The sequence below is a fragment of the Trachypithecus francoisi genome, unplaced genomic scaffold (genome assembly GCF_009764315.1).
Source record: "Trachypithecus francoisi isolate TF-2019V2 unplaced genomic scaffold, Tfra_2.0 Lachesis_group3, whole genome shotgun sequence".
In the NCBI taxonomy this organism is placed as follows: Eukaryota; Metazoa; Chordata; class Mammalia; order Primates; family Cercopithecidae; genus Trachypithecus; species Trachypithecus francoisi.
Genome location: NW_022681468.1, coordinates 34,371,424 through 34,398,537, shown reverse-complemented (window position 1 = coordinate 34,398,537; position 27,114 = coordinate 34,371,424). Strand labels below are relative to the sequence as shown.

Sequence of the window (27,114 nt, the reverse complement as noted above, 5' to 3'; positions counted from 1 at the left end):
GCCAGGATGGTCTCGATCTCCTGACCTCGTGATCCGCCCGTCTCGGCCTCCCAAAGTGCTGGGATTACAGGCTTGAGCCACCGCGCCCGGCCTGATCCTCCCACTTCAGCCTCCCAAAAGTGCTGGCATTATAGGCATGAGCTACCGCATGCAGCCATTTTCCTACCAGTCTTAACACTGGCCACACGTGCTTCCCTTCCTGTGGCCAGTGCCTTTTAGCTTGTAACTTAACTATTAATAAATACAACTGTATTCTTTAGCTGGGGTATAAGATAACTGATCCATAGGGAAACCCACACATGGTGTTCAGGAGCCATTGTTTAGGACAATTAATAAGATAAAAATTTGGGGCCAGGCTTGGTGGCCCACGCCTGTAATCCCAGCACTTTGGGAGGACGAGGCAGCTACCTGAGGCCAGGAGTTCTTGAACAGCCTGGCCAACATGGTGAAACCCCGTCTCCACTAAAAATACAAAAATTAGCCAGGTGTGGTGGCGGGTGCCTGTAGTACCACCTACTCTGGAGGCTGAGGCAGGAGAATCACCTGAAACCAAGAGGCAGAGGTTGCAATGAGCTGAGATGGCACCACTACATTCCAGTCTGGGCAACAGAGCGAGACTCCATCTCAAAACAAACAAACAAAACCACACACACACATTTGGGCTGCAGGGGCAGGGATATTACTTTCAGAGAAGAGAAATGTAGACAGGCAAAAGAGCAGATCGGGGGTTAGGGAGAAATCATGAACTCACTTTTGAACCTGTTGGATCTGCGGAAATAGACAGGAAGCAGCATATAGGAACTTGATGCTCAGTAGGGATATTAGGGTTGGAGCTGCATCTGCATTGGTAGATGAGATGGTGTTAAGTCTGAAAAGAAGAGGATCTAGGACAGAACAATGGGAAGCACACACAGGGTGTGTGACCCAGGAGAAATGAGCAAAGGATTCATTTAGCAAGAAGAAAACCAAGAGAAAGATATTACAGAAGCCAAAGGAAGAATGTAGCCTCCTGGTGCCGCATGTTGCAGGAATAAGGGCTAAAAAGAGACCACTCACTTTGGCAAGTAGGTGATCACGAGCAAGAGCATTTTAGCAGAAAGGCGAGGAGAGAGGAAGCTTGGCTGCAGTGGGTTGAGGAATATTGGGAGATGAAGACACTGAGTTCGTGGATATGGACCATTCTTTCAGAATATGCCCATTCTTTTTGGATTAGAAATGGAACACTAACAAACGAAAAACCTGGGCATGTTTTTAAGCTGAGATAAGGAGAAGGAGACATGAACATATGTAGAAACAGATGTCTGCAGTTCCTGGGGAGGAATGAGATCAATAGCCAGGTGGGATGGGTCTGCTTAGAAAAGGAGCAGTGATACCTGTTGTCCAAGACAAAGAAGAAGACAATTAGTAAAGGCAGGTATTTGTGGAGCAGAAGGGAGTGAAGTTAGGGGATTCATGCCTAGCAACGTTTCTTTTTTTTTTTTTTTTTCTGAGATGGAGTCTCACTCTGTCGTCCAGGCTGGAGTGCAGTGGCGCGATCTCGGCTCGCTGTAAACTCCGCCTCCCAGGTTCAAGCGATTCTCCTGCCTCAGCCTCCTGAGTAGCTGGGATTACAGGTGCACGCTACCACTCCTGGCTAAGTTTTGTATTTTTAGTAAAGACGGGGTGTCACCATGTTGGTTAGGCTGGTCTCGAACTGATCTCATGATCCGCCCACCTCAGCCTCCCAAAGTGCTGGAATTACAGGCATAAGCCACCGTGCCCAGCCGTCCCTATTTCTGTGGAGTAGGGAGCTATGTGGTCAACTAGGGGTGACAGGAAGGAAGTGGGAAGGATGTTGGGAGAGTGCTGGAGGCAGCCCTTCCCGGGTAAGGCTTGGTGTGGCAAATCTGATGGTAACCCAGGGTGGGCCAGCCTTTTGCTGGTGCTGAACATGAAGCAGCTGTCAAGAAGCAAACAGAAAAGCCCACGCCCACGCACGGAGATCCATGGAACTTTTGTTTTTCTCTTTCAGGAACAGATATGAATAAAAGTAGCTGGCAGAGTAGAAGAAGACATGGGAGAGGAAGCCACCAGCAGAACCCTTGGTTCAGACTCCGTGATCCTGAAGACAGGCAAGTGTGCCACTCTGGGGAGCCACTTTTGCCCAGTGTGCTTCTGGCATTGTACGCATGGCATGTCACATGCTCAGAGGCATGGAGATCACCAGGAGGCTCGTCCCAATGCAGGTTCTGATTCCGTGGGTCTGAGGGGTCTTAAGGAGAGCCTGCCTTCCTAACGTGCTCCCAGGGCATGTGGCTGTGGTGGGCCAGCCCACCACACTGAGTAATGAGGAGAGAGGACCACTCTCCGTTCTTTCCTAAGCGACCACGACCTCTGGCCAGGGCATTCGCCATAAGGCTGGAGGTAGACGTTATCTGATACAGCTGGAAAACCATTTTTCCATTTTGTAGACTTTTTACGAAAATACCTTTGTGGAAACCAAATTTTATTCAGCCTAAGTCTTGGACAAGGATATACACTCATGCTTCACTTAACGAGGGGGAATGCATTCTGAGGAATATGTTATTAGGCTGTCGTGTCACACAAACATCATAGCACATACTTAACACAAACCTACATGGTACAGCCAGCCACACACCTAAGCTATATGGGTGTAGCCCATTGCTCCTAGGCTGCAAACCTGTGCAGCATCTGACTACTGAATGCAAGAGGCAGGCAGGACACAGTGGTATTTGTGGATCTCAACATAGAAAAGATACAGTAAAGATAGAGTATATAAGATTTTTTTTTTAAATGGTATACCTATATATGACACTTCCTGTGAATAGAGCTTGCAGGACTGGAAGTCAGTGAGTGAGTGATGAGTGAACACAAAGGCTTAGGACATTATACTAGTATAATACTAGTATAGACTTGAAAACACTGTACACCAGGCTACATTACATTTATTTATTTCCTTAAGAGATGAGGTAAAAAAAAAAAAAAAAAAAAGAGAGATGAGGTCTCACTCTGTTGCTCAGGCTGGTCTCAAAGTCCTGAGCTCAAGTGATCCTTCTGCCTCAGCCTCCCAAAGTGCTAGGATTACAGACGTGAACCACCACGCCAGGCCAAGGCAACATTAAATGTATTTTTAAAATAAAGTTGACTGTGCCGGGCGTGGTGGCTGACGCCTGTAATCCCAACACTTTGGGAGGCCAAGGCAGGTGGATCACTTGAGGTCAGGAGTTTGAGACCAGTCTGGCCAACATGGCGAAACCCCCTCTCTACTAAAAATACAAAAATTATCTGGGTGGCGTGGCACGCGCCTCTACTACATCCTTCAGCCTATAATTCCCACAGAAGCTACTTGTGGATTTATACATCAAGTGTTTTAGCCACGGCTCTATCCCAGTGTTACTGAACTAATCAACTCTGTCCCCCAAAGCCCAATTTTTCTGTCTGTGAGATTGTGTAGTCAAGTAAAATTTAAACTCTTCATGCTACTGAATCCAATAAAGAGTGAAATTCACCTAGCCTTGTAACTGCCGTTGTGCTGACAAATAAGCCCAGCTGGTAAAATTCTTATTGGCAGAGATTTCTATTTTTTCTTTTAATCTGGAAAATTCCACAAGACCTCACAAAATGCTTAAGTGAGAAAATAAGAAGAGGGAATCACTGACATCTGTTCTCTTTTAAAGAAAAAAAAAGAGTGAAAAACCAAAACCTTGCCCTATTTTGTTGTATTTGCAAAAGGAGATCAGTGCTTCTCAAGTAATCAGAAAGGTCAGAGATCAGAGGTGAAGGCTGCAGAACTGCCCGAATGGACCCCCAGTCAGAATGGCTGGAACTCAAGCCCTGGGCTCCAAGTTAACACAACTGTGTGTCAACAGGTCCAACTCCCAGGCAGCACAGTCGGCTCAGGATTCCAGCCACGGTGATGATGAGTCTCCGTCGACCTCGTCTGGCACAGCTGGGGCCTCCTCTGTGCCAGGTAAGGCCACTTGCTGGGTGGGACTCCTGGCCCCTGCGCACAGGGAAGGCTGAGACCCATTCCTGGCTCGGAAGGAGTTCCAGGAGCAAATTGAAACACTCAGGGAGGGAGCTGGGTGCATCAGGAATGGTGGTCCTGAGGCAAACTGCCTCCCCCAGGACTGAGCACAGTCCGGGATGTTGCTTGACAAGGCAGCTCATCCCCGCTCTCAGAAAAGACAGGCAGCCATGAGGTGGGGGGACAGGCCACTGGGCACCCAACTCAGGTGGTCAGTTCACAGTGGTTGAAATTGATGCATTTAATTTTTTTGTGTAAAGAGCTACCTGGGTTTTACTTTGACCCTGAAAAGAAACGCTACTTCCGCTTGCTCCCTGGACATAACAACTGCAACCCCCTGACGAAAGAGAGCATCCGGCAGAAGGAGATGGAGAGCAAGAGACTGCGGCTGCTTGAGGAAGAGGACAAGCAGAAAAAGGTGGGCTCCTCACCCCTTCGCCCCCCTGTCCTCCGTTCCTGCCAGCACCTGTCCATCCACTGTTGAAAGGGTGCCAATTAGATGCCCCTGCAATACTTAGCAGAGACACTTCAGGGGGTGTGGCCCCAGCTTTTCCCTAACAGAAAGAAGACAAGAGTAAGAACAGCCAAGAGCCCCCTCCTTCCATCCCCATTTTCTTGTTTGCTAAGTTTTTTCAGCAGTTATTTATTTATTTATTTATCTTTTTGAGATGGAGTCTCACTTTGTTGCCCAGGCTGGAGTGCAGTGGCATGATCTTGGCTCAGCGCAACCTCTGCCTCCCGGGTTCAAGCAGTTCTCCTACCTCAGCATCCTGAGTAGCTGGGACTTCAGGCACGTCCCACCATGCCCAGCTAATTTTTTTATTTTTAGTAGAGACAGGGTTTCACCATGTTGTCCAGGTTGGTCTTGAACTCCTGACTTCAAGTGATCTGCCTGCCTCGGCCTCCCAAAGTGCTGGGATTATAGGTGTGAGCCGCCGCGCCCAGCCTTCTTCAGCAGTTCTGTTTTGTCATTCCTGAAGGAATCTTGGGAGGCAGTGTGATACAATTTTAGTAACTGTTTTTTGTTTTTTGGGGTTTTTTTTGAGACAGGGTCTCACTCTGTGGCCCAGGCTGGAGTGCAGTGACACCATCTCGGCTCACTGCAGCCTCTGCCTCCCAGGTTCAAGTGAGCCTCCTGCCTCAGCCTCCCAAGTAGCTGGGATTACAGTTGCCTGCCACCATGCCCAGCTAATTTTTGTATTTTTCTGTAGAGATGGAGTTTCACCATGTTGGCCAGGCTGGTCTTGAACTCCTGGCCTCAAATAATCCGCCCACCTTGGCCTCCCAAAGTGTGGGATTAGAGGTGTGGGCCACCATGCCCGACCCAGCTTTCTATTTTAAATAAAAGACCAGGATGCATGGTTTGGAATACAGGCCATCTTGACACAGGTCTAGATGCTAGCATATTTTGTTGTCAAGGTAGGCGATGGAATGCATAGTTCCAGCCTTGGGTCACCACAGGTGGAATGAAAAGCAGTACAGGCCTGTTTGCAGTCCCATTGCTGCATTCTTGCACCTGGTGGCTTCGTCCCTCTGGGTGTATGTGGATGGAGAGCATGGCAGAGTTGAGCAGACTTTCCTGCTCACATTTTTTTTGAGACGGAGTCTCGCTCTATTGCCCAGGCTAGAGTACAGTGGTGTGATCTCGGCTCACTGCAAGCTCCGCCTCCCGGGTTCAAGCCATTCTCCTGCCTCAGCCTCCCGAGTAGCTGGGACTACAGGCACCTGCCACCATGCCCAGCTAATTTCTTTTTGTATTTTTAATGGAGACGGGGTTTCACCGTGTTAGCCAGGATGGTCTCGATCTCCTAACCTTATGATCCGCCTGCCTCGGCCTCCCAAAGTGCTGGGATTACAGGCGGGAGCCACTGCACCCGGCCTTTGCTCACACTTTCTTGTGCTGGGCCTTTCCTCTTGCCAAGGACAGGAGACTTGGAAAGGATACCGTTGGATTTTTATGCATAAAATTTCTGCCAATTTAGTGCCTATTTCCTTTATTGCGTCCTGTGGAACGAAAAACATTCTCCATTATCCCATAACAAATAAATCTTCATTGAATTGTTCTCTTTTTTGTAATAAATCTAGATTGCCAGGATGGGATTTAATGCATCTTCCATGCTCCGAAAAAGCCAACTGGGTTTTCTCAACGTCACCAATTATTGCCAGTAAGACAATGCCTCTTTGTTATGTTTTCTTCATGAATGTTCTTTTCCTGTTTCTTATTTTCGTGGTACAAGAATCCAATCTGGACAGACCATGTGGCTACCCCGTGAGGCACCTGCACAGTTGAGGGGCTCCAGTTCAGAGCCTGCCTTCTGCTGCTTAAACCCACCCTGAGAAAGCTGTTCTCTCTAGACTGAAGGAGAGGGACTCTTGCAGGAGGCTAGGGAGAGAGGATGGGGACATAAGCAGAGATGTCTATTCTCTGGTACTCATAAGTCATTCTAGTAGAAGATCCTACAACTTCATTCCCATGACATTTCTGCATGCTTCTTTCCCTTCTAATGAGTTGTCACCAAAAATGGGGCATTAAATGGATGTGTGTGTACTAAACTTTATCAAAGTACTTATGATGCCTGATACAATTCTAACTAAAACCCTGTGAGATAGGCCGATACTTCCCCCCATTTCCTGAGGAAGAGACTGGGGCTCAGAGTGGAGTGATTTGCTCAAAGTAAAGCTAGAAGTGGGAAACTGACTCCAACACCTGAGCGCCCAGCCCTGCGTCTCTTGCCCCCACTGTACATGAGTAAGTGAAGAACCCTGCATTTAAGGCAGCTTCCTGGGGCACAACCCTCGCACCTTGGAGCAGGACCCCTTCAGGGAAGGCCAGAAACACCGTGGGTGTCAGGCAGGGTAGGCCTCACCTCTGTTTTCCTCCTTCTGAGACAGAAAGAGTTAAAACTCTAGTTAGATCTGTTCCTCACGCTGCGAAACAAGAGGCAGCGTATCCCCAGGCTCTTCCCAGCAGCAAAGTGCCCTCCAGACCATTGTTTCATCTGGAGTGCTCTCCAGACCATTGTTCCATCTCCAGCACTTTCGTTGTCTCTGGAGAAGGAGCTATACTGGATGATGCAGGCACAAGTCCCTCTAACTCCCACTCTTTGACTCTGTAAATGGGCCACCCACTTCTTCATTTTCATCTTCCTGAGTGTTCTGTGGGGAAACTCAAATTCAGATAATCTGGGATCTTGCTCAGCTCCATTGCTGAGAAGTACTATGGAGCGGGCTGATGGAGAGAGATGGGCCTCAGCGGGGAGGGAAGGCCAGAGACCCCTGAATCTTCTCCATGCATGTCAGCTACAGCATCCATGCCCCTACCCTCTGTTTCTGCAGTTTAGCCCACGAGCTGCGTCTCAGCTGCATGGAGAGGAAGAAGGTCCAGATTCGGAGCTTGGATCCCTCCGCCTTGGCAAGCGACCGATTTAACCTCATACTGGTGAGTCGGAGGGGGACACCTGTGGATGCCTAGGATGTGAGTACCACCCTCTGGACACTTTGTGGCTTAGCGTTGCCAGTCATCAAGCCTAGCTCTGGAGAAGCCAAGTGCAATAAAAGCAGGTGGCATCTTGGTTGTACGATTTTAACCTGCCTGCTGGCTACCGCCTGGGAGATGCTAAGCTGGGAAGCAGGCTGTGCGGTGACCATCATCACCCCCACATCAGTTCCATCGTTTGACATCAGAGTCTGGACCCAGCCACACCTTGACTAAGAAACTTGACACAGTAACTTCTCCTTGGCTGTGTTGTATATGCAATTAAAAAGGGTCACAGTGGACCAGGGGACATCTGATTCTTCCTGAACTGGGGCAGGACTTGGTGGCTAAACCTGCAGCCCAGTATGCCTTTGGTCACTAGAGGGTAGGACTCCTTGCTTGCCACCCTGGCCTCAGGGTACCTCCCATCAACACACCTCCATCACATCATTTGCAGGGGGTGAAAGGCCTTCTCTGGTTTGGGATGGACCCAAGCTGGAGGCCAAGGTCCGCCACTTAAACCCAGGGGCCAAGGAAATGTTGGCAGAGAGCTAGAGGGTCCACTGCAAACAAAGGTCCCTGACCTCTTGATGGACCATGTAAAAGCAGAGTGTGCCCGGCAAGCCCTGTCCTTCCTAGAGGCTGAGGGAAAGCCAGGGAGAGTGAGACAAGGATACAGAGGCAGGAGCATCTGGACTCGGCCATCTGCTGGCCAGACTGGAGGCCGATGCTAGAGATTGACTCTGGAGGTCAACACTGCATCCTCCTGCCCCAGGAGACCACCACAGCGGGGTCCTTCCTTGTGAGGGGTGTTGGGGGCCGGGCCCACATTCTCCCGTGTGGCTTCTCTCTCTGTGTGCTTGGGGATATGGTTTGACTGAATGAGTAGAATCTTCTCCTGTGGTGGGTTCTCCTCAGCAGTCCCTTCCCTGGGGTAAAGCGGGTGGGAACAGTGGGGGTCATTGGTGTGTGGGGTCTGGTGATACACAGGCCACTGTTCACAAGCCTGGACACCCCGACCCTCATGCTTCATCTCTCCTGACCCAGGCTTTATGTGTGGTAGGTCGTCTCCATCACCCAAAGTTACAGTGACTCTGGCTGGCCATTGTGACCCCAGGGCCAGAAACTGGCTTGCCACCTGGAGCACAGTTTTTCAGATCTGAGTCTAGTCTCAGTGATTCTTCTGGGAACATGACTTCTTCCTGGGTAAACTTAACAAAGTTGATACAGTTTCACCAAAACCAGCATCCAAACCTGTGTGTGGGTCTATATTTATTAATATATACAAAACACATAAATATGTAGAGTTTTTGCTTTGAAATAGCGATTAACCATATCATGTTTTAAAATGAGAAAAGAAAAACTTAAAATAGCCCACATCTGGCAAGTGGTTCATGCCTATAATCTCAGCATTTTGGGAGGCCTCAGCAGGCAGTTCACTTGAGCCCAGAAGTTCGAGACCAGCCTAGGCAACATGGGTAAACCCTGTCTCTACAAAAAATATAAATTAGCTGGGCATGGTGGTGTGTGCATGTAGTCCCAGCTACTTGGGAGGCTGAGGTGGGAGGATCACTTGATCCCAGGAAGTCAAGACTGCAGTGAGCCATGATTGTGCCACTGCACTCCAGCCTGGGCAACCAGATCAAGACTCTGTCTCAAAAGAAAAAACAAAAATAGGACCAAGTGCAGTGGCTCACACCTGTAGTCCCAGCACTTTGGGAGACCGAGGTGGGGGATCACTTGAGGTCAGAAGTTCAAGACTGACCTGACCAATATTGTAAAACCCCGTCTGTACTGAAAATACCAAAATTAGATGGGTGTGGTGGTTCACACCTGTAGTCCTAGCTACTCAGAAGGCTGAGGTGAGAGAATAGCTTGAACCTGGGAGGCGGAGGCTTCAGCAAGCTGAGATCGTGCCACTGCACTTCAGCCTGGGCGACAGAGTGAGACTCCCTCTCAAAAAAAAGATTAGCCCACATCCTGAGCCAGGCATGGTGCCTCACACCTGTAATCCAGCTCTTTGGGTGGCTGAGGCAGGAGGATCACTTGAAGCCAGAAGTTCAAGACCAGCCTGGACAACATAGTGAGACACTATCTCTACAAAAAAAAAATATATAAAAGTGGCCAGGCACAGTGGTTCATGCCTGTAGTCCTAGCTGCTCAGGAGGCTGAGGAGAGACGATCACTTGAGCCCAGGAGTTCAGGGTTATCATGAGCCATGATCATGCCACTGCACTCCAGCCTGGGTGACAACAGTGAGACCCCACCTCTTTAAAAAAAAAAATAGCTTACCTTTGCTCAAGCCTGTAATCCCAGCACTTTGGGAGCCTGAGGCGGGCGGCTCACGAGGTCAGGAGATCAAGACCATCCTGGCTAATACAGTGAAACCCCGTCTCTCCTAAAACTACAAAAAAAACTAGGTGGCGGGCGCCTGTAGTCCCAGCTACTCAGGAGGCTGAGGCAGGAGAATGGTGTGAACCCAGGAAGTGGAGCTTGCAGTGAGCCACGATCGTACCACTGCACTCCAGCCTAGGCTACAGAGCAAGACTCCATCTCAAAAAAAAAAAGCTTATTTTTTGTTGTTGTTTGTTTGTTTGTTTGTTTGTTTGTTTTGAGATGGAGTCTCGCTCTGTTGCCCAGGCTGGAGTGCAGTGTCCGGATCTCGGCTCACTGCAAGCTCCGCCTCCCGGGTTTACACCATTCTCCTGCCTCAGCCTCCCGAGTGGCTGGGACTACAGGTGCCCGCCACCTCGCCCGGCAAGTTTTTTGTATTTTTTAGTAGAGACAGGGTTTCACCGTGTTAGCCAGGATGGTCTTGATCTCCTGACCTCGTGATCCGCCCGTCTCGGCCTCCCAAAGTGCTGGGATTACAGGCTTGAGCCACTGCGCCCAGCCAAAAAAGCCTATATTTGAATGCAGTCTTTTTCTGTTGCACATTTTATTCAGTGGGTTTTTTGTTTGTTTGTTTTCATGGTGGTAAAAAAAAATTAGTGCCTATATAATAGGAACTAGCATTTTTCCTATTGCTGCACAGGCTTCGTGATGGCACGTGGCACATTCCTCTGGGTGCGTGCTAGGACTCTGCCAAACCCACTTCTGAGTGAGGTCCTCATGCAGATCTCAGACTTTCTGGCCATGTCCCCTCACTGCCATTCTCATCCTTCCTCTTGAATTGTTAGATCAGACATGTACTGACTTTGCCCAGAGATGGCTGCACTGAGTTAGGGGAAATGAGGTCATCTCCACACTCGCTCATGGAGAGGAGCTCTCACCTAGTGAAAATGCACAGAGCATGGGGGCCAGGAGAGACGGGCAGGTCCCTCCTACGTAACCCACCAGGTGCAGCCTGGGATGTCACCCACTGCCCCCTTCTCTTCTCCAGGCAGACACCAACAGTGACCGACTCTTCACAGTGAACGATGTCAAAGTTGGAGGCTCCAAGTATGGCATCATCAACCTGCAAAGTCTGAAGACCCCTACGCTTAAGGTGTTCATGCACGAAAACCTCTACTTCACCAACCGGAAGGTACATTGCCCATCCCCGTAGCCTTGCTGCACACTTGGCCTTGGGGGTAGTTGGCCAAATTCAGGATACAGGAGAGCAATTGGGGAAGAGGGCAGAGCATGGTTACCTCATTTTTCCATAAGACTTGATTTTTACTTCAGCCTAGGAGTTTCAGACCAACCTGGCCAGCGGAACATGCATGGTGAAACCTCGTCTCTACAAAAAAATAATAATTTTCTGAGTGTGGTGGCGTGCACCTGTAGTCCCAGCTACTTGGGGGTTTCGGGGGGAGGTGAGGTGGGAAGATCACCTGAGCCCGGGAGATCGAAGCTGCAGTGAGCCATGATCGTGCCACTGCACTCCAACCTTGGTAACAGAGTGAGACCCTATCTCAAAAAATGGATTTATAGTTGCTCAGAACCCACAGGGAAAGAAAGGGTCCCAGGAGTTTCTTGTCTTGGAAAAGAAAGTGAAATGAGATGATTGGGGTAGGTTGAAACAGCGCTTCTTTAACTGGTCCTCAGGACTGTCCCTCCAGGGGTCCAGGAGTTGATCTGAAAGGGCCCACACCAGGGCAGAGAGTTCCTTGGACATGGGTGACAGTGACTGTGGCCTGGATAGGAGGGGTCCTGCCCTGTGTGTTGGAGTGATACGTCATCCAGCCAGGCCGCAGCCAGCACCGAGACTTAAACAAATAAGAGGAGTTTCCTGTCTAGGGAGCAACCTTTAAGTTGCAGTGGGGTGATGGTGGCATCCATGAGAAGCTGTGACTTGCTATTCAGTTGGGACATAAGCCGCAAGATGGATACAGGTTGAAAATGGCTTCTGGGTGAAGTAAGATCCACCTTCAGAGTTAGGCTTATCTCCTGCCATTCAGCCCTGCCCAGAGGGTATGCCACATATACCAAATGCCTCCCTGTGGCTCTGTTGAAGGACTCAGACTTGAGGTTACTTCCTGTCCTGCTGAAGCCCTGCCCTCAGAATGTTTGTTCCAGCCCATTTGAAGAGGAGCAAGACCTGAAGAAAGAAGTCACATGTCTGTGTCCCCACAAGTTATTCCACAGGAAAGCATATGACTGTGGAATAACTTTCCGTCTTGCTGTTTGCTTCCTCACCAGGTGAATTCGGTGTGCTGGGCCTCGCTCAATCACTTGGATTCCCACATTCTGTATCCTTTGGCAGAGGAAGAGGTTTGGTGGGCAGGCCACACCCTGACGTGGACCTGGGTATCTGTGGGCTTCGTGGCATGGCATCTTAGTGACCAGAGGGCTGGGCCTTTGTGCACTTAAATCTCATGCTTTAGAAAAAAGCGTACCTGGGTAGAACACAAGGATGCCCGTGGAGCACAGAGAAGTAGCTGAGGTCCCATCATGGTTGTTTCTCAAGATGACATTGATGTTACTGTGTGGCAGACACTCTCTGGGCCTTCACATGCATGTGGTGGAGACAGGATAGGAACTCAGGCAGTCTGTCTCCAAGGCCAGCCCACTCTGCCACTGTGGCGTGTGACAGGAGGCTCTGGGTTCACGACACAGACCCAGTATTCCTGCCGGAGAGCTGGTGCGGTAGCAGAGGAACAAAGTGGAAAGGAGCAGCACAGCTTTGGGGAGGAAGCCCAGCTCCTCCTGAGGCCAGGGAGGAAAACGGTGGTCAGGAGGGCAGGGTCCTCCTAGGGGAAGCTGAGGGCAGGGTCAGAGAGGGGGTTCCTTTGGCAGTGGACTTGGATCTGTGGGCTCTGGGCCTCAGGTCCCTGCTGGCAACAGCTTTTTAAAGCACTCATCACACCAGTCTTCGCCTTCCTGAGTGAGCAGAGCCACTTTGCTGAGAGCACAGTAGTACAGTGTTGTGGTCCCTGGCCTCTGGTACCCTTGGGGGCTCTTGATATGGCACAAGACTTGATTCACCGAAAGCCACATGTTAATGACTCTTGTCCTTGGTTCATTCTCATATTAAATGTGTTCTGGAAACAACATGACTACTCGTTGTACTTAACACCTACTTCTTGAGTTGTCGTGAGATTAGCGTTAGTTAACTCCTATGAATCCACCTAGCAGTTCCTGGCACATCATTGGTCTTCAACAAGTGATAACTGAATCAGAGTCTTTTTTTAAAATTTTATTTGTTTCACAGCACTCTCTTTCAAAGGAGTTTTTTGGTTTTTATTTAATTTTTTTCAGAGAAAGGGATCTTGCTCATCATCCAGGCTGGAGTGCAGTGGTACAATCATAGCTCACTCCAGTCTAAACTCCTGGGCTCAAGTGATCCTCCTGCCTTAGCCTCCCAAGTCGCTGGGACTATAGCTATGCACCACCACACCCAGCTTACATTTCAAAGGCTTGTAAAGCCTAAATACATTAGCGACCTGATTACAAATTTACATAAGGCACCAAACTATGTGTGTTCTCCAAACTGAAAATTGTATGTGGCTTTCATTTGATGGGGTTCTGTAGGCTAATGGGACTGACCACCTGTTCCTATGATGATCTAACCAGAGGGCTAAAGAGGCCAAGCTCTGCAGAGAGCAAAAACGAACCTCGCTCTCATTTCCAGTCTTTTAAAACAGCATGGTTTCTCATGTTTCTGTGGGCTAAGGAGAGGGAAAAAAAATCCATGTAATTGGGCTTTAAGGGATGGATGGTCTGTTGTAGCCTCATCAGTGGCTTGCCCTCTGGTGGCAGTTTCTGGTAATCTTCTGGCCTTTGTGCTATAGATTTTTTGTGCCGCTTCAGAAGTTCAGGTAACTTTTTCCCTTTAGAAAAACGGTACTTTGTTCAGACCTGCATCTGCATTTTCCCTGCAAGAGTGGTGGGGCTTAGATGGAATTCTTTCTACACTTATTGGGCCCTTAGTTAACCTGTAGCCTGTCAAAGGATTAAGTCTTAGCCTGGCCCCATAAGTACTCAAAGTTTGAATATAAATAAGCTGAGATCCAGCAACAGTAACTAACATGCACATCCCACTTTCTTCACTTCCGTGCCCTCCAAATCCAGAAGCAAAATAAGTTTATTTGGTGATGCTATTCCCATTTACAGTTTCAGCACCCTCTCTATCCTAGAGATACTTAACTTGGAGCTTACCAGCCAGAGTCGTATGTCACCTACATATCACATACTCAAATGGTCAAGAATGTTACCAGGCCAGGCATGGTGGCTCGCACCTGTAATCTCAGCACTTTGGGAGGCCAAAGTGGGGGGATTGCTTAAGGCCAGGAGTTTGAGACCAGCTTGGGCAATATAGCAAGACCTTCTCTCTACAAAAGAAAAAAAAATTCTATGAGCTGAGCATCATGGTGCATGCCTGTAGTTCCGGGTACTCAGGAAGCTGAGGCAGGAGGATCACTTGAGCCCAGAGTTCAAAGCTGCAGTGAGCTGTGATCAGACTACTGCACTCTAGCCTGGGTGAAAGAGAGAGACCCTGTCTCTTAAAAAAAAAAAAAGGAAAAAAAAGAAAAGTGGCTGGGCACAGTGGCTTATTCCCATAATCCCAGCAGTTTGGGAGGCCGAGGCAGGTGGATCACTTGAGGTCAGGAGTTCGAGACCAGCCTGGCCGCCATGGTGAAACCCCATCTCTACTAAAAATACAAAAATTAGCCAGGTGTGGTGGCATGCACCTGTAATCCCAGCTACTTGGGAAGTTGAGGCGGGAGAATTGCTTCAAAACCCGGGAGACAGAGGTTGCAGTGAGCCAAGATTGTGCCACTGCACTCCAGCCTGGGTGACAGAGCAAGACTCCATCGAAAAATACCTATATAAAAATAAAATGTTTAAAAAGATTGTTTTTTAAGTTACGTGATTGCTTTTCAGATAGTTACGTTTTTCAGTGAGGAATATGTGTGGTCATTCAGGCAACACCTATCGAGTATATGCAGTTGCATGGAGATAGAGACAGGCAGCTCCACAAGTCTTCAGTGTAGGAGGAAAGCTGCATGCAGGAGGGATTGCAGCCGCCTTCCTGGAGGGAGACCCATGAGGGCAGGAAGAGGCCAGGGACTCCTAATAGAAGGAGGAGTTGGGAGAAAGCTTGGTGTGTTTGGCAGCAGTTTGATATTCATCATGTCTCTGGCTAGGGAATAGGACCTTTCAAGACTGAATGCTCGCTCAGGGATATGGGAGGTCCCAGCGGGTTGTGATTGTGGAGCCATTTTTGAAAATGATTCCTTTGGTGGCATTGTTAGGGGATAGACAGGTGAGAGCAAGTCCTCAGACAGAAGCTGCTGCAAGACTGAGAGCGGCAGTGAAGGCGTGAAATGAGGCAGCAGGAGTGGAGGGAAGGGCACCAAGGGGCAGGCGCAGGTCCTAGCCCGGGCATCTTGTGATAGGAGAAGGCCCAGGATAGACTTCCCGGAGAGTGGTGGGTTGAGGCCAAGGAGTGTGTAGTAGAAATTGGGCTACATGGCCATAGGGCAGAACTGGAGCATTTCCGTCAGATTTAGAAATCGAGCTCATTGAAGACTGTGGTGAGAACATTTCTCTGGGAAGCTGAGGGTCAGGCCTGGATTTCAGTGGAGGAAAGGCAAGGGAGTGAGAATAAATACAGGCTCCTCTGGAGTGAAGTTTGGCTATGAGGGGAAAAGGAGAGGAACCACATCAGTCAGAAGACACACACATAGGGAAGAGTGTAAAGGGGCAGGTCAGAGAGACTGCCCAGTGACTACGCTCATGTGAACAGAGACACCCACATGTAGTCAGGGAAATGGCCATTGAAATAATAGTGAGGTGTCACCTGGTACCCATTCAGATAAGCAGAAATGTTAAGAGCTGGTAGTGAGATATTCTGTGCAGTGCCATTTCTGTTATGTATTTTTTAAAACAAAAGTTGCTTTGTTTTATTTATTGACAAATATATGTAGTGGAAATACAGCATGGCTTAGAAGAACTTACACCAATTCGAGAAGAGCAGTTCTTTCTGGGTGGGGGAAAAAGGAGAATTGGACTAGGGAGGGATCAGAGAGGGGGACTTTTGGGGTTTTTTTATAGTATTTTATTTTTGAGACATGGTCTTAATCTGTCAGTCAGGCTGGAATGCGCTCACATGATCACAGCTCACCACAGCCTCGATTTCCAAGGCTCAAGCAATCCTCCCACCTCAGCCTCCCAAGGAGCTGGTACTACAGGCACACACCATCACGCCCAGCTAGTTTTTGTATTTTTTGTAGAGAAAAGGTTTTGCCATGTTTCCCAGGCTGGTCTCGAACTCCTGGGCTCGAGTGATCCTCCTGCCTCAGCTTCCCAAAGTGCTGGGATTACATAGGCAGGAGCCACCACACCCAGCTTTTAACTATATCTGATTTATGTTTCCCTTTAAAAAACATCTGAAGCTGGCCAGGCACGATGGCTCACCCCTATAATCCCGGCACTTTGGGAGGCCAGGGCGGGCAGATCACCTGAGGTCGGGTGTTCAAGACCAGCCTGACCAAGATGGAGAAACCCCATGTCTACTAAAAATACAAAATTAGCCAGGCGTGGTGGCACATGCCTGTAATCCCAGCTACTCAGGAGGCTGGGGCAGGAGAATCGCTTGAACCCAGGAGGCAGAGGTTGCAATAAGCCAAGATCACGCCATTGAACCCCAGCCTGGGCAACAAGAGTGAAACTCCGTCTCAAAAACAAACAAAAAAAAACATGCGAAGCTAAATGTGGACAGTGTAAACGTATGTTGAACTGGACGGTGGGGTTACTCTGTCCTAGGTTGTGTGCCGTATGACCTTCTGAAGGGTGAATGCCCATGCCTCCTCCCAGAGGGGAGCCTTGTGCCTAACTGTCCTTAACAGCTTTTTCCAGACTGTGCCTCATGGGACTCGCAGAGACTCCGGGCTGTGCCACCCTGCTCCCAGCGTCACTGTTCGTTAATAGTCACCCAGGTACAGCGTTCTCTTCCTTTGAAGAAATCTGTCCTACGTCTCCTGAGAGCTGTGTGGGGGTGGCTTAAGAGGAGTGTGGGGCCACTTCAGAGGCACTGTGGGAGGATTCCCTAAGCCTGTCCCAGGGTTAGTACCAGAAGCATGTGCTTTTTTTTATAGCATCTGCCCCTTTTTACCCATCTTGGGCCATTTCAGTCATTTCAGCAGCCAGAGCAGACTTAACATATATGTAAACCAACGTGAGATTAGAACACTGATTTGGATGCCTGTGCACATCATTCAGAAGACAACTCCGAAGGTCTAGAGCAGTTCAGGCGCTATCAGGGGTACTTAACATTCTGCCTAGGTTAAGGCAATTTGACTCCTCCTTCCTGACAGCATTATTACATTTTCAGTCTATCAGAAAATTAGGATCAATAAGACAAGAGTGAGAGGCCTCTTAAGAGTGTGGGCTTCAGGCAGACCTGGCACGAATCCCAGCTCTGCCCCTTGCCAACTTGAATGGAATGTTGAACCTCTCTAAAGTGGACAAGGCCTTCCCAGTGCACATCCATGGAGAATTAGATGAGATCACGCACATTTAGCCCAGTGCCTAGTATATTTCATCACACAGCAAGCTTATACGCAGGAGTGTGTCTTACCACCATTTTACAGTTAAGGAAACTGAGGCAGAGGGTTTCAGAACTTGCCTTACAAAAGTAATTTTTAGTGTTGGAGGTCAGGCTCACAGTACCCTTTGGAGAGGTAGTAATTGGGAAAGGTATGTGAGGGAGGCCTCTGGGGCACTGGATTGTTTTATGTCTTTTCTTTTTTCTTGTTTGTTTGTTTGTTTGTTTGTTTGTTTTTGAGACGGAGTTTTATTGCCCAGGTTGGAGTACAGTGATGTGATCTCAGGTCACTGCAACCTTCGTCTGTGGGGTTCAAGCGATTCTCCTGCCTCAGCCTCCCAAGTAGCTGGGATTACAGGCATGTACCACCACACCTGGCTATTTTTGTATTTTTAGTAGAGATGGGATTTCTCCATGTTGGTCAGGCTGGTCTCGAACTTCCGACCTCAGGTGATCCACCCGCCTTGGCCTGCCAAAGTGCTGGGATTACAGGTGTGAGCCACCGCGCCTGGCCTGGATTGTTTTGTTTCTCAACCTGGTTGGCGGGTACGTGGCTATATTTAGTTTGTAATAACTCACTGAACTGTATCCTTACAATCTGCACGTTCTATCAATGCAAAAGTTTATTTTAAAAAATATTTTTTCAAAGCATGGTGACTCATGCCTGTAATCCCAACACTTTGGGAGGCCAAGGCAGGATAATCGTTTGAGCCCAGGAGTTCGAGACCAGCCTGAGCAACATAGCAAGACTCCAATCTCTACAAAAAATAAATAATTAGCCATGTGTGGTGACTCATACCTGTGGTCCCAGCTACTTGGAGACTGAGATGGGAGGATTCCTTGAGCCTGGGAAGTTGAGGATGCATTGAGCCATGATTATGCCACTGCACTCCAGACTGGGCAAAAGAACAAGACCCTGTCTTAAAAATATATGTATCTTTAATAATGTGTGTGTGTGTGTCCGTGTGTTTGTATGTGTGTATGTATGTATATATACACACACTTGCCTGAGATCACATAGCTGGTAGGTGATCGAGGATGGGAGCCACCTTACCTCCGACAGTACACTACCTCCTTGATATCAGTACTATTAGTACTATAAACATGATTACTGGGAATGTTAACATACATGGATTTTCAGAATAACCACTTGTGAGCCAGGCATCCCAGCTGAGCCTCTCTCTTGCAACCACAAAACCCAGAGTGGGGCCAAAGGTATAGACCCTCTGAACAGCTATGGGCATATTTGGATGTTTTCTGAACCCAGTGGTCCCTGGCCTGCCTAGAGCGCAGCCACAATTTACATTCTCCTATCCCCTTAGCAGGAATAGACCGGCCTGGCATGCTCTGCAGTTTCCGGATCCCTGGTGCCTGGTCCTGTGCCTGGTCCCTGAATATCCAAGCAAATAACTGCTTCAGTACAGGTGAGCCTGGCTCCCCAGGTGCCCAGAGAAGAAGCCTTAACAGACCTTAAAACCCCATGTAGCTATCCCTCTCCCCAGACTACATGTGACATAATCTCATCAGCCTATCTCTGTCTCCACCAGGCTTGTCTCGGCGGGTCCTGTTGACCAACGTGGTGACGGGACACCGGCAGTCCTTTGGGACCAACAGTGATGTCTTGGCCCAGCAGTTTGCTCTCATGGTTGGTTGGATTGGGACAGGCAGAATATAAAGTTTGCCCCATACAGAAATTTGGCCAGATTAAAATTGGCCGCCTCTGTGTGCCATCTAGTCCTCTTTGACAGGGGAGAAAGAGCATCAGGAAGGATCAGTGGGTTCCTTTGTAAGTGTGTCTGAGCTGAGTGAAAGTTGGTTGATCCAGAAAGGCTTGCCTGAGTTGCTCTAAACAACCTCTCATGGAAAGGAATTGTGAGCAGTTCTTGGGTACTTGGATTTACCTAGCAGGACAAACTGTCTTTAAAATGTATAAGCTAAACACCAATTCTTCACAGCTCTCAGGTTATATATTTTATATATTTGAAAAATCAGGGCCGGGCGCGGTAGCTCACGCTTGTAATCCCAGCACTGTGGGAGGCCGAGACGGGCGGATCACGAGGTCAGGAGATCGAGACCTTCCTGGCTAACACAGTGAAACCCGTCTCTACTAAAAATACAAAAATTAGCCGGGCATGGAGGCAGGCGCCTTTAGTCCCACCTACATGGCAGGCTGAGGCAGGAGAATGGCATGAACCCAGGAGGCAGAGCTTGCAGTGAGCTGAGATCGTGCCACTCCACTCCAGCCTGGGCGACAGAGCGAGACTCCGTCTCAAAAAAAAAAAAAAAAAAGACGTTAAGCTTGATAAATTCAAGTCAGCTTAAAAAAAAAAAAAAAAACAGGCCAGGTGCAGTGGCTCGTGGCTGTAATCCGAGCACTTTGGGAGACCGAGATGGGTAGATCACGAGATCAGGAGTTTGAGACCAGCCTAGCCGAGATAGTGAAACCTCTTCTCTACTAAAAATACAAAAATTAGCTGGGTGTCGTGCCGGGCGCCTGTAATCCCAGCTGCTCGGGAGGCTGAGGCAGGAGAATCACCTGAACCTGGGAGGCGGAGGTTGCAGTGAGCCGAGATGGCACCACTGCACTCTAGCCTGGGCAACAGGGCAAGGCTCTGTCTCAAAAAAAAAAAAAAGTCATAACTATATTTTAAGGACTTTTCTCTAGACAATACCATCTTTCCTTAAAAGTGAATGAACCTGCTGACCCGCTTTTAGTAGAGATGGGGTGCTATCTCTGGGACTTCAGAGAGAAAGGCCAAAGGAGGCAGTGCATGGGGGCGGGGAACAGGCAGCTCCTAGGGCCTCCATGCTGCCCATGAGGAGGACACGTGGGGTCTGGTTCTTCTGGTCACTAACAAGGAATCATCCTCCCTTCTAACTCCATTGAGACCCAAACCCTGACCAGCACGTGTCTGATCACACCATCCGACCCAGAGGCTGGAAGAGGGGTTATAGCAGGAGGACTTGCCCTGTCCCGCCTCAGAGGGAGGTCATGGTAGCCAGGACCGAGCAGGCCCTCTTTCCACAGGTTCCTCTGCTGTTTAATGGCTGCCGCTCTGGGGAAATCTTTGCTATTGATCTGCGTTGTGGAAATCAAGGCAAGGGGTGGAAGGCCACCCGCCTGTTTCATGACTCAGCAGTGACCTCTGTGCGGATCCTCCAAGATGAGCAATACCTGATGGCATCAGACATGGCTGGAAAGGTAGGGGATCATGAACTTTCTCAGGCCGCAGGGTCTGGTGGCCCAGAGACCTGCCAGGGGAAAGGGTTCTGCTGAAGAGGTCCTCATACCGAGACCCCAGGCAGGGGAAGTTCACTGAAGACCAAGTGATTTGTTGGCCCTGCATGGGGACTGCTTTGTTGCCCATATGAGCCTAATCTGATGTGAACAAAAGTGAAAAGGATTCTCTGGTTATGTACCTTTTTTTTTTTTTTTTTGCGACGAAGTCTTGCTGTGTTGCCCAGGCTGGAGTGCAATGGTGCAATCTCAGCTCACTGCAACCTCCATCTCTCAGGTTCAAGCGATTCTCCTGCCTCAGCTTCCTGAGTAGCTGGGATTGCAGGCACCCGGATAATTTTTGTATTTTTAGTAGAGACGGGGTTTCACCATGTTGGTCAGGCTGATCTCGAACTCCTGACCTCATGATCTGCCCACCTTGGCCTCCCAAAGTGCTGGGATTACAGACGTGAGCCACCACGCCCGACCTGGTTACATGCTTTTGATGGACTCCAAGGCTCAGGAATTCGAGATGGAGATCTTCATGACCTGCACAGGCCACTGGAGACCACCTTGCCTTCCTGGCTTCACACTTGGGGACCACCGTGGTACCTCCTGGCCCCTCTGATGTCTCCTGGTGCTTCTTTCCACAGATCAAGCTGTGGGACCTGAGGACCACTAAGTGCATAAGGCAGTACGAAGGCCACGTGAATGAGTATGCCTACCTGCCCCTGCATGTGCACGAGGAAGAAGGAATCCTGGTGGCAGGTACTTGAGGAAGGAAGGGGAAGTTCCACCCCATCAAGTACTGTCTCTCAGGGCAATCCCAGCAACTTCAGCAGCAGAGGGAAAAGTTACCCCAAAACAGAACTGAATCGAGGGGAGTGTGGACAGTTGGGTGGGGAGACTAGGAGGGAAGTAGAATTGGATATATTAGTAATCAGCAGTGTAAATAAATGTCCACTAGGTGGACAGCCTCATCCCATGTCAGTGGGCAAACGTCACTTCAGAAACAGGCAGGTGGGGAGGTGCTGGGCAGCCTGGGTTTGGAGTTTGCGTGGATTTCATCAGGCCAGCACAATCCCACCACGCAGCTGTCTTACCCAAAAACGTGGGCTCCCTGTTGTCTCTACTCACATTTCCACCAGCGGATGCTGAGAAAAGAAGTTATGGTCATTGTAAAGATTATTGGCCCCAGCCCAGCGCGGTAGCTCACACCCGTAATCCCAACACTGTGGGAGGCCAAGGAGGGCGGATCACGAGGCCACGAGATTGAGACCATCCTGGCCAGCATGGTGAAACCCGTTACTACTAAAATACAAAAACTAACTGGGCATGGTGGCACCTGCCTGTAATCCCAGCTACTCGGGAGTCTGAAGCAGGAGAATCGCTTGGACCAGGAAGTCGGAGGTTACAGTGAGCCAAGATTGCGCCACTGTACTCCAGCCTGGTGACAGAGCGAGACTCTTTCTGAAAATAAATAAAGATTCATGGTCCCTTTACTACCATCCCTGTGGCTCCACAATCTGCAGATTAGGAACGCTGTCTGGCCACTGAGCCCCCGGGAAGGGAGTTACCAGTTGATTACAGATGATAGTGGCCACAGCAGGCTCAGTGCTTTCACACTGAAATAGTGGCCCCTGACACTACAGAATGTGTTCTCAGTCTTCGTGAACCACCTCTACTGGTATTCCTATGGAAAGGGCTTATTCCCCATGGGACATTTTTGTGGCTAGGAAGCATCACTTTGTTAGAACGTTCTTAGACTTATTTACTATTCTCATCAACACCAGGACTTCGCTTCCTTTTTTAATCAATTTTTCACCTGTTTTTATCGCAGAAGAGCTCCTGTGAGCTGGATGATAGAGAGAGCTCAGCCTTGCTGAAAGGCAGATGCAGGTGGTCGCCAGCTGCAGTAATAAACTGCAGCCGGGATTAGCTTCAGCCAAGGTAGCACTTCTGGTCTCAGAGTCACACAAGTGATCAGAATCACAAATGTGAAATCCATGACTGCCCAAGGCCTGTCCTCTTCTGCTGAAGTTCTCCAGTAGTATATATCATGTTTCTGGGCTGGTATAACCCATGCTGTTGTGTGTCACAGTCCTCAGAACTAGAGCCCTGAAGACTGAAACTGGTCTTAGGAACTGAAGCATTAAACCAGAAAGAGCTGTGGGGAGAGTTGTCAACCTAGTCCATCCCCAGGATGTAATGACTTTGACAGACTTTTACTATATCATGAAAAAATCAGGCCAGGCGTGGTAGCTATAATTACTAGCACTTAGGAAGCTTGAGTCTGGGAGTGTAGGACCAGCCGGGGTAACATGGCAAGACCCTATCTCAAAAAAAAAAAAAAAATTAGGCATGGTGGCACACACCTGTAGTCCCAGTTAACTCAGGAGGCTGAGGTAACTCAGGAGTTAAAGGCTGCAGTGAGCCCAGATTGCACCACTGCACCCCAGCCTGGGTGACAGAACAAGACCTTGTCCCTAAAAACTGGGAGAAATCAGTTGCATGTCACCTAGACCAGGTGGGCTGCGCTCACACTTGAACATTCCATGACATCAAGAGCAGCAGAATCCCCAGACATTAGCCAGGATACCTCCAAGCCACTCGTGGCATCACACAGCCAACCAGGGCATCTTGTCATTGTTCTAGCACAACAGGGTGACTTGCGTTATCTGTAGAAATGCTGTCTGTTAATGAGTTTGTGTTTTGACTCACATGAAATCACAGCCCTGAGGAATCTTGAGAAGCCATGTCCACATGTAGGTGAGTTTTCCTTTGCATTCTCTCACTAGCCTGCCATGTGTCTTTCCTCTTTCCTAGTGGGCCAGGACTGCTACACGAGAATCTGGAGCCTCCACGATGCCCACCTACTCAGAACCATACCCTCCCCATACCCTGCCTCCAAGGCCGACATTCCCAGTGTGGCCTTCTCATCGCGGCTGGGGGGCTCCCGGGGCGCGCCGGGGCTGCTCATGGCTGTCGGGCAGGACCTTTACTGTTACTCCTACAGCTAATTCTGCAGGGTACAGCCCAGAGCTATGTGGATTTGACTTACGGGAGGAAAGTGTAACTTTTTACTGCATCTGATGAGGGCGTTTTAAGTGACAGTGTACACAGATCCCATCCTCTGGCTGCTAGGAGAAAAGTGCTGAACGTTCCGTGTGGAGACACTCAGGAAAGTTATTTGAGTTAAATTGCTGGCTCAGAGCTTGGAAGTCCTTTTCATAAAAGGTACCTATTTCCTTTTCTTACTGAATTCTTAGAACTTACTTAACCCTCCCTACCTTTTTTTAACAAAAAAAGACTTTTCTAAGGACTGAAGATTGGCAAAAACTAAAAGCTTCTTCCACCAAGAGCCCATTGGAGAAGCCCAGCGATGAGACGGTGAGATGGTTTGAGCCCTCGGTGCCTGGGTCCCAGGAAGACCTGCATCTGTACTTGGGGAAGCCAGCGGGAGAGGACGGGGAGGTTACTTCTCTAAGTCTCTGCAGAAATATTGAAGGCTGGAGTTTGGAATCCTTTAACTTGGCCTTCTCAAACTCAACAGCAGATCTCTGGGATTCTCCTTTTATTATCCAAAGGCATTGGAAGGAAAGATGGATCTTCTTACATGCTAGGAGTTTTAAACAGTCCTTAACATGCCTTTGTTGAAGCACCTTCCAGAATGTAAGGTACAGCAGCTCTGGTTTCTATTACAGTGACTTGAATGTCAGATTCAAGGGCCTGGCATCAGAGTGAATTGGTTTTGACTTTTTGTAGTCTAGGAGCGACGGTTTGTGAGATGTTTATTCAGTGTTAAAGAGCCTGTTTTTCTACCAAACAATAAACCAAGAGAAGAATCATGGTGTGACATGCGCTTCTGTGAATGACTCAGGAGATCATGAAGCTTGGGCTGCTGGGACCAGCTTTCATAGCCTTCCTGGAGAGCTTCCCTGGGCCCCTCCAGACCCACTCTGCCCTCATCATCTCTCCATCTCCACCCTGCTCTGTGCATGCCCAAGAGACTCACCTCTGGACTAGGTCAGGGTTCCCTGGCTCCCAGCAGCCAGGTAAGTTCAGCCCGTGGGAAGCAGCAGCAGAACACAGAGGGCAAGAGAAGAGGAAGGTGGGATCGCTGGTTCCCCGGCTCCCTTCTGGCTGGGCTATGGGTGGCTGTAACTAAAACCCACCACTTCTATTGGAAAGTGCTCAGAGAGAGCCGGGTTCCAACAACTCACCATTTGTCCCTTCAGACCTACAGCTGGTCATCACACCTCACTGCTGCTGGCCCAGGATGCCTCACTAGGTAGACTCTCAGCCACTTGAATGTTCCATCCATTTCCTGCCAGTACCCTGACTAATACAACGTATTCTATAGAGAACCAAAAAAAAATTTTTTTTGAGGCAGGGTCTTATTCTGTCACCCTGGCTGGAATGCGGTGGCACGATTTTGGCTTACTGCAACCACCACCTTCTGTATTCAAGGGATCCTCCCACTTCAGCCTCTTGAGTAGCTGGGACTACAGAGACAGGGTTTCACAGTGTTGCCCAGGCTGGTGTTGAACTCTTGAGCTCAAGTGATCTGCCCATCTCGGCCTCCCAAAGTGCTGGGACTACAGGCATAAGCCACCACACCCGGCATCAACTCATGTAATTTTACGACAGAAGGAACCATAGTCTGGGGAGGGAAAAAGGAAGAACCTGAGTGTTTAAAGGCTTGAAAATAATGTGGTGTACACATTTTGAAAAGGCTTTTTAATTTTCTTTTTTGAGACGAGTCCTACTCTGTCACCCAGGCTGGAAGTGCAGTGGCACCATCACAGCTCACTGCAGCCTCAAACTGCTGGGCTCAAGCGATCCTGCAGTCTCAGCCTCCTGAGTAACTGGGACTACAGGCGTGTGTCACCACGCCTGGCGGTTAATTTTTTGATTTTTTTTGTAGAGATGGGTCTGGCCATGTTACCTAGGCTAGTCTGAAACTTCTGGATTCAAGTGGCCCTCTTGCCTCAGTCTCCTAAAGTGCTGGGATTATAGGTGTGAGCCACTGTGCCCAGCCTACTTTGTTTGTGTGTTTGTTTTTTGTTTTTTTTGTTTTGTTTTGTTTTGAGATGGAGTTTTGCTCTCATTGCTCAGGCTGGAGTGCAATGGCGCCATCTCGGCTCACTGCACCCTCTGCCTCCCGGGTTCAAGTGATTCTCCTGCCTCAGCCTTCCTGAGTAGCTGGGATTACAGGCATGTACCACCATGCCCAGCTACTTTTTTTTTGTATTTTTAGTAGAGACGGGGTTTCTCCATGTTGGTCACCCTGGTCTCAAACTCCTGACCTCAGGTGATCTGCCTGCCTCAGCCTCCCAAAGTGCTGGGATTGCAGGCTTAAGCCACCGCACCTGGCTCGGTTCTTAAATATATTGAATCTGTCCACCTGAGTTACCTAAGGCTGTGACCTCTTCCCTCTCCCACCAGCAAACCCCAGGGCAGTTTGTACTGTGCCCTCTCAGCATTGTGGGTGGCTGGCAGTCTTCTGTATTCTTTTCCCCACTTTCAGGATCATGGTGGTACAGGAAGGGATGGCTGGATAGTAGATTACATCCACATCTTCAGGAAAGGACAGAGATACCTCAACAAGAGAAGTTGGGCAGGGACAGGCAAGTGCTCCCTCCATTTCCAGCCTCATCATGGTTCCTAGGCCATAGCGAAGCGTGGTTGAGGGGAAGAGGCCCAGGGACTGCATCCTTCCAGCTTTTCTTCACATACACAAGCAGATGGTGCCACAGTGCTCCCTGATATTAGCTGATAAGCACCCACTGTATGTCAGCCCCCCCGCCCTGTATTTTTTGAGACATGGTCTCACTCTGTCGCCCAAGCTGGACTGCATGAATTGCAGTAGCACAGTTACTACTCACTGCAGTCTTGACCTCCTGGGCTTGAGCAATCCTCCCACCTCAGCCTTCTGAGCAGTTGGGCCCACAGGTGTGCACCACCACACTCAGTTAATTTTTTATTTTTTGTAGAGATGGAGTCTCCCTATGTTTCCCAGGCTGGTCTTGAACTCCAAGGCTCAAGTGATCCTCTGGCCTCAGCCTCCCAAAGTGCTGGCATTACAGACATGAGCCATTTGTAAGGTGCTTCTCGCCCTCACACTAACCCCACAGCACAGTTTGGGAAACAAGTTTCTTGAGTTAAAGAGGTTTGGCAAGAAGGGCTGAGCTGGGATTAAAATTCCACTCTTCCCAACTCTGAAGCCCCTGTTTCCCTCACTGCTGTGTCCTGCTCATTTTCCGGGCCCAGAGTAACAACAGTGGGAAAGAGTTGACAGAGATTTTTCTAATAGGGTAAACCCTCCTCCCAGCCCCGCTCTACCATCCTGGGCCACTCCTCTAGTCACAGGATCCTTTGTACATTTGGTCCAATTGATTTTGAGCTCATCCATTTTTTCC

The 27,114-nt window shown here is 49.1% G+C and overlaps 1 protein-coding gene across 6 annotated transcripts; it reads left to right on the top strand.

Moving 5' to 3' along the window:
- Positions 1–1,960: 1,960 nt before the first annotated feature.
- On the top strand, positions 1,961–26,476 carry DCAF4 (DDB1 and CUL4 associated factor 4). Of its 6 annotated transcripts, none has more exons than XM_033187574.1 (13): positions 1,961–2,111; positions 3,870–3,970; positions 4,288–4,445; positions 6,113–6,192; positions 7,364–7,466; positions 10,885–11,028; positions 12,126–12,175; positions 16,788–16,867; positions 18,801–18,899; positions 19,023–19,120; positions 20,504–20,677; positions 21,346–21,460; positions 26,223–26,476. In XM_033187574.1, the coding sequence occupies exons 1-13, from the start codon at positions 2,020–2,022 to the stop codon at positions 26,459–26,461; spliced, it is 1,533 nt and encodes a 510-aa protein (XP_033043465.1). In that variant the 5' UTR covers positions 1,961–2,019; the 3' UTR covers positions 26,462–26,476. The 6 variants fall into 6 exon arrangements, with proteins under 6 accessions (XP_033043465.1, XP_033043462.1, XP_033043461.1 ...); XM_033187571.1 differs by lacking the exon at positions 26,223–26,476 and adding an exon at positions 21,841–22,011 and having other exon boundaries at positions 1,965–2,111; positions 18,798–18,899; XM_033187570.1 differs by lacking the exon at positions 26,223–26,476 and adding an exon at positions 23,519–24,537 and having other exon boundaries at positions 1,971–2,111.
- Positions 26,477–27,114: the final 638 nt, after the last annotated feature.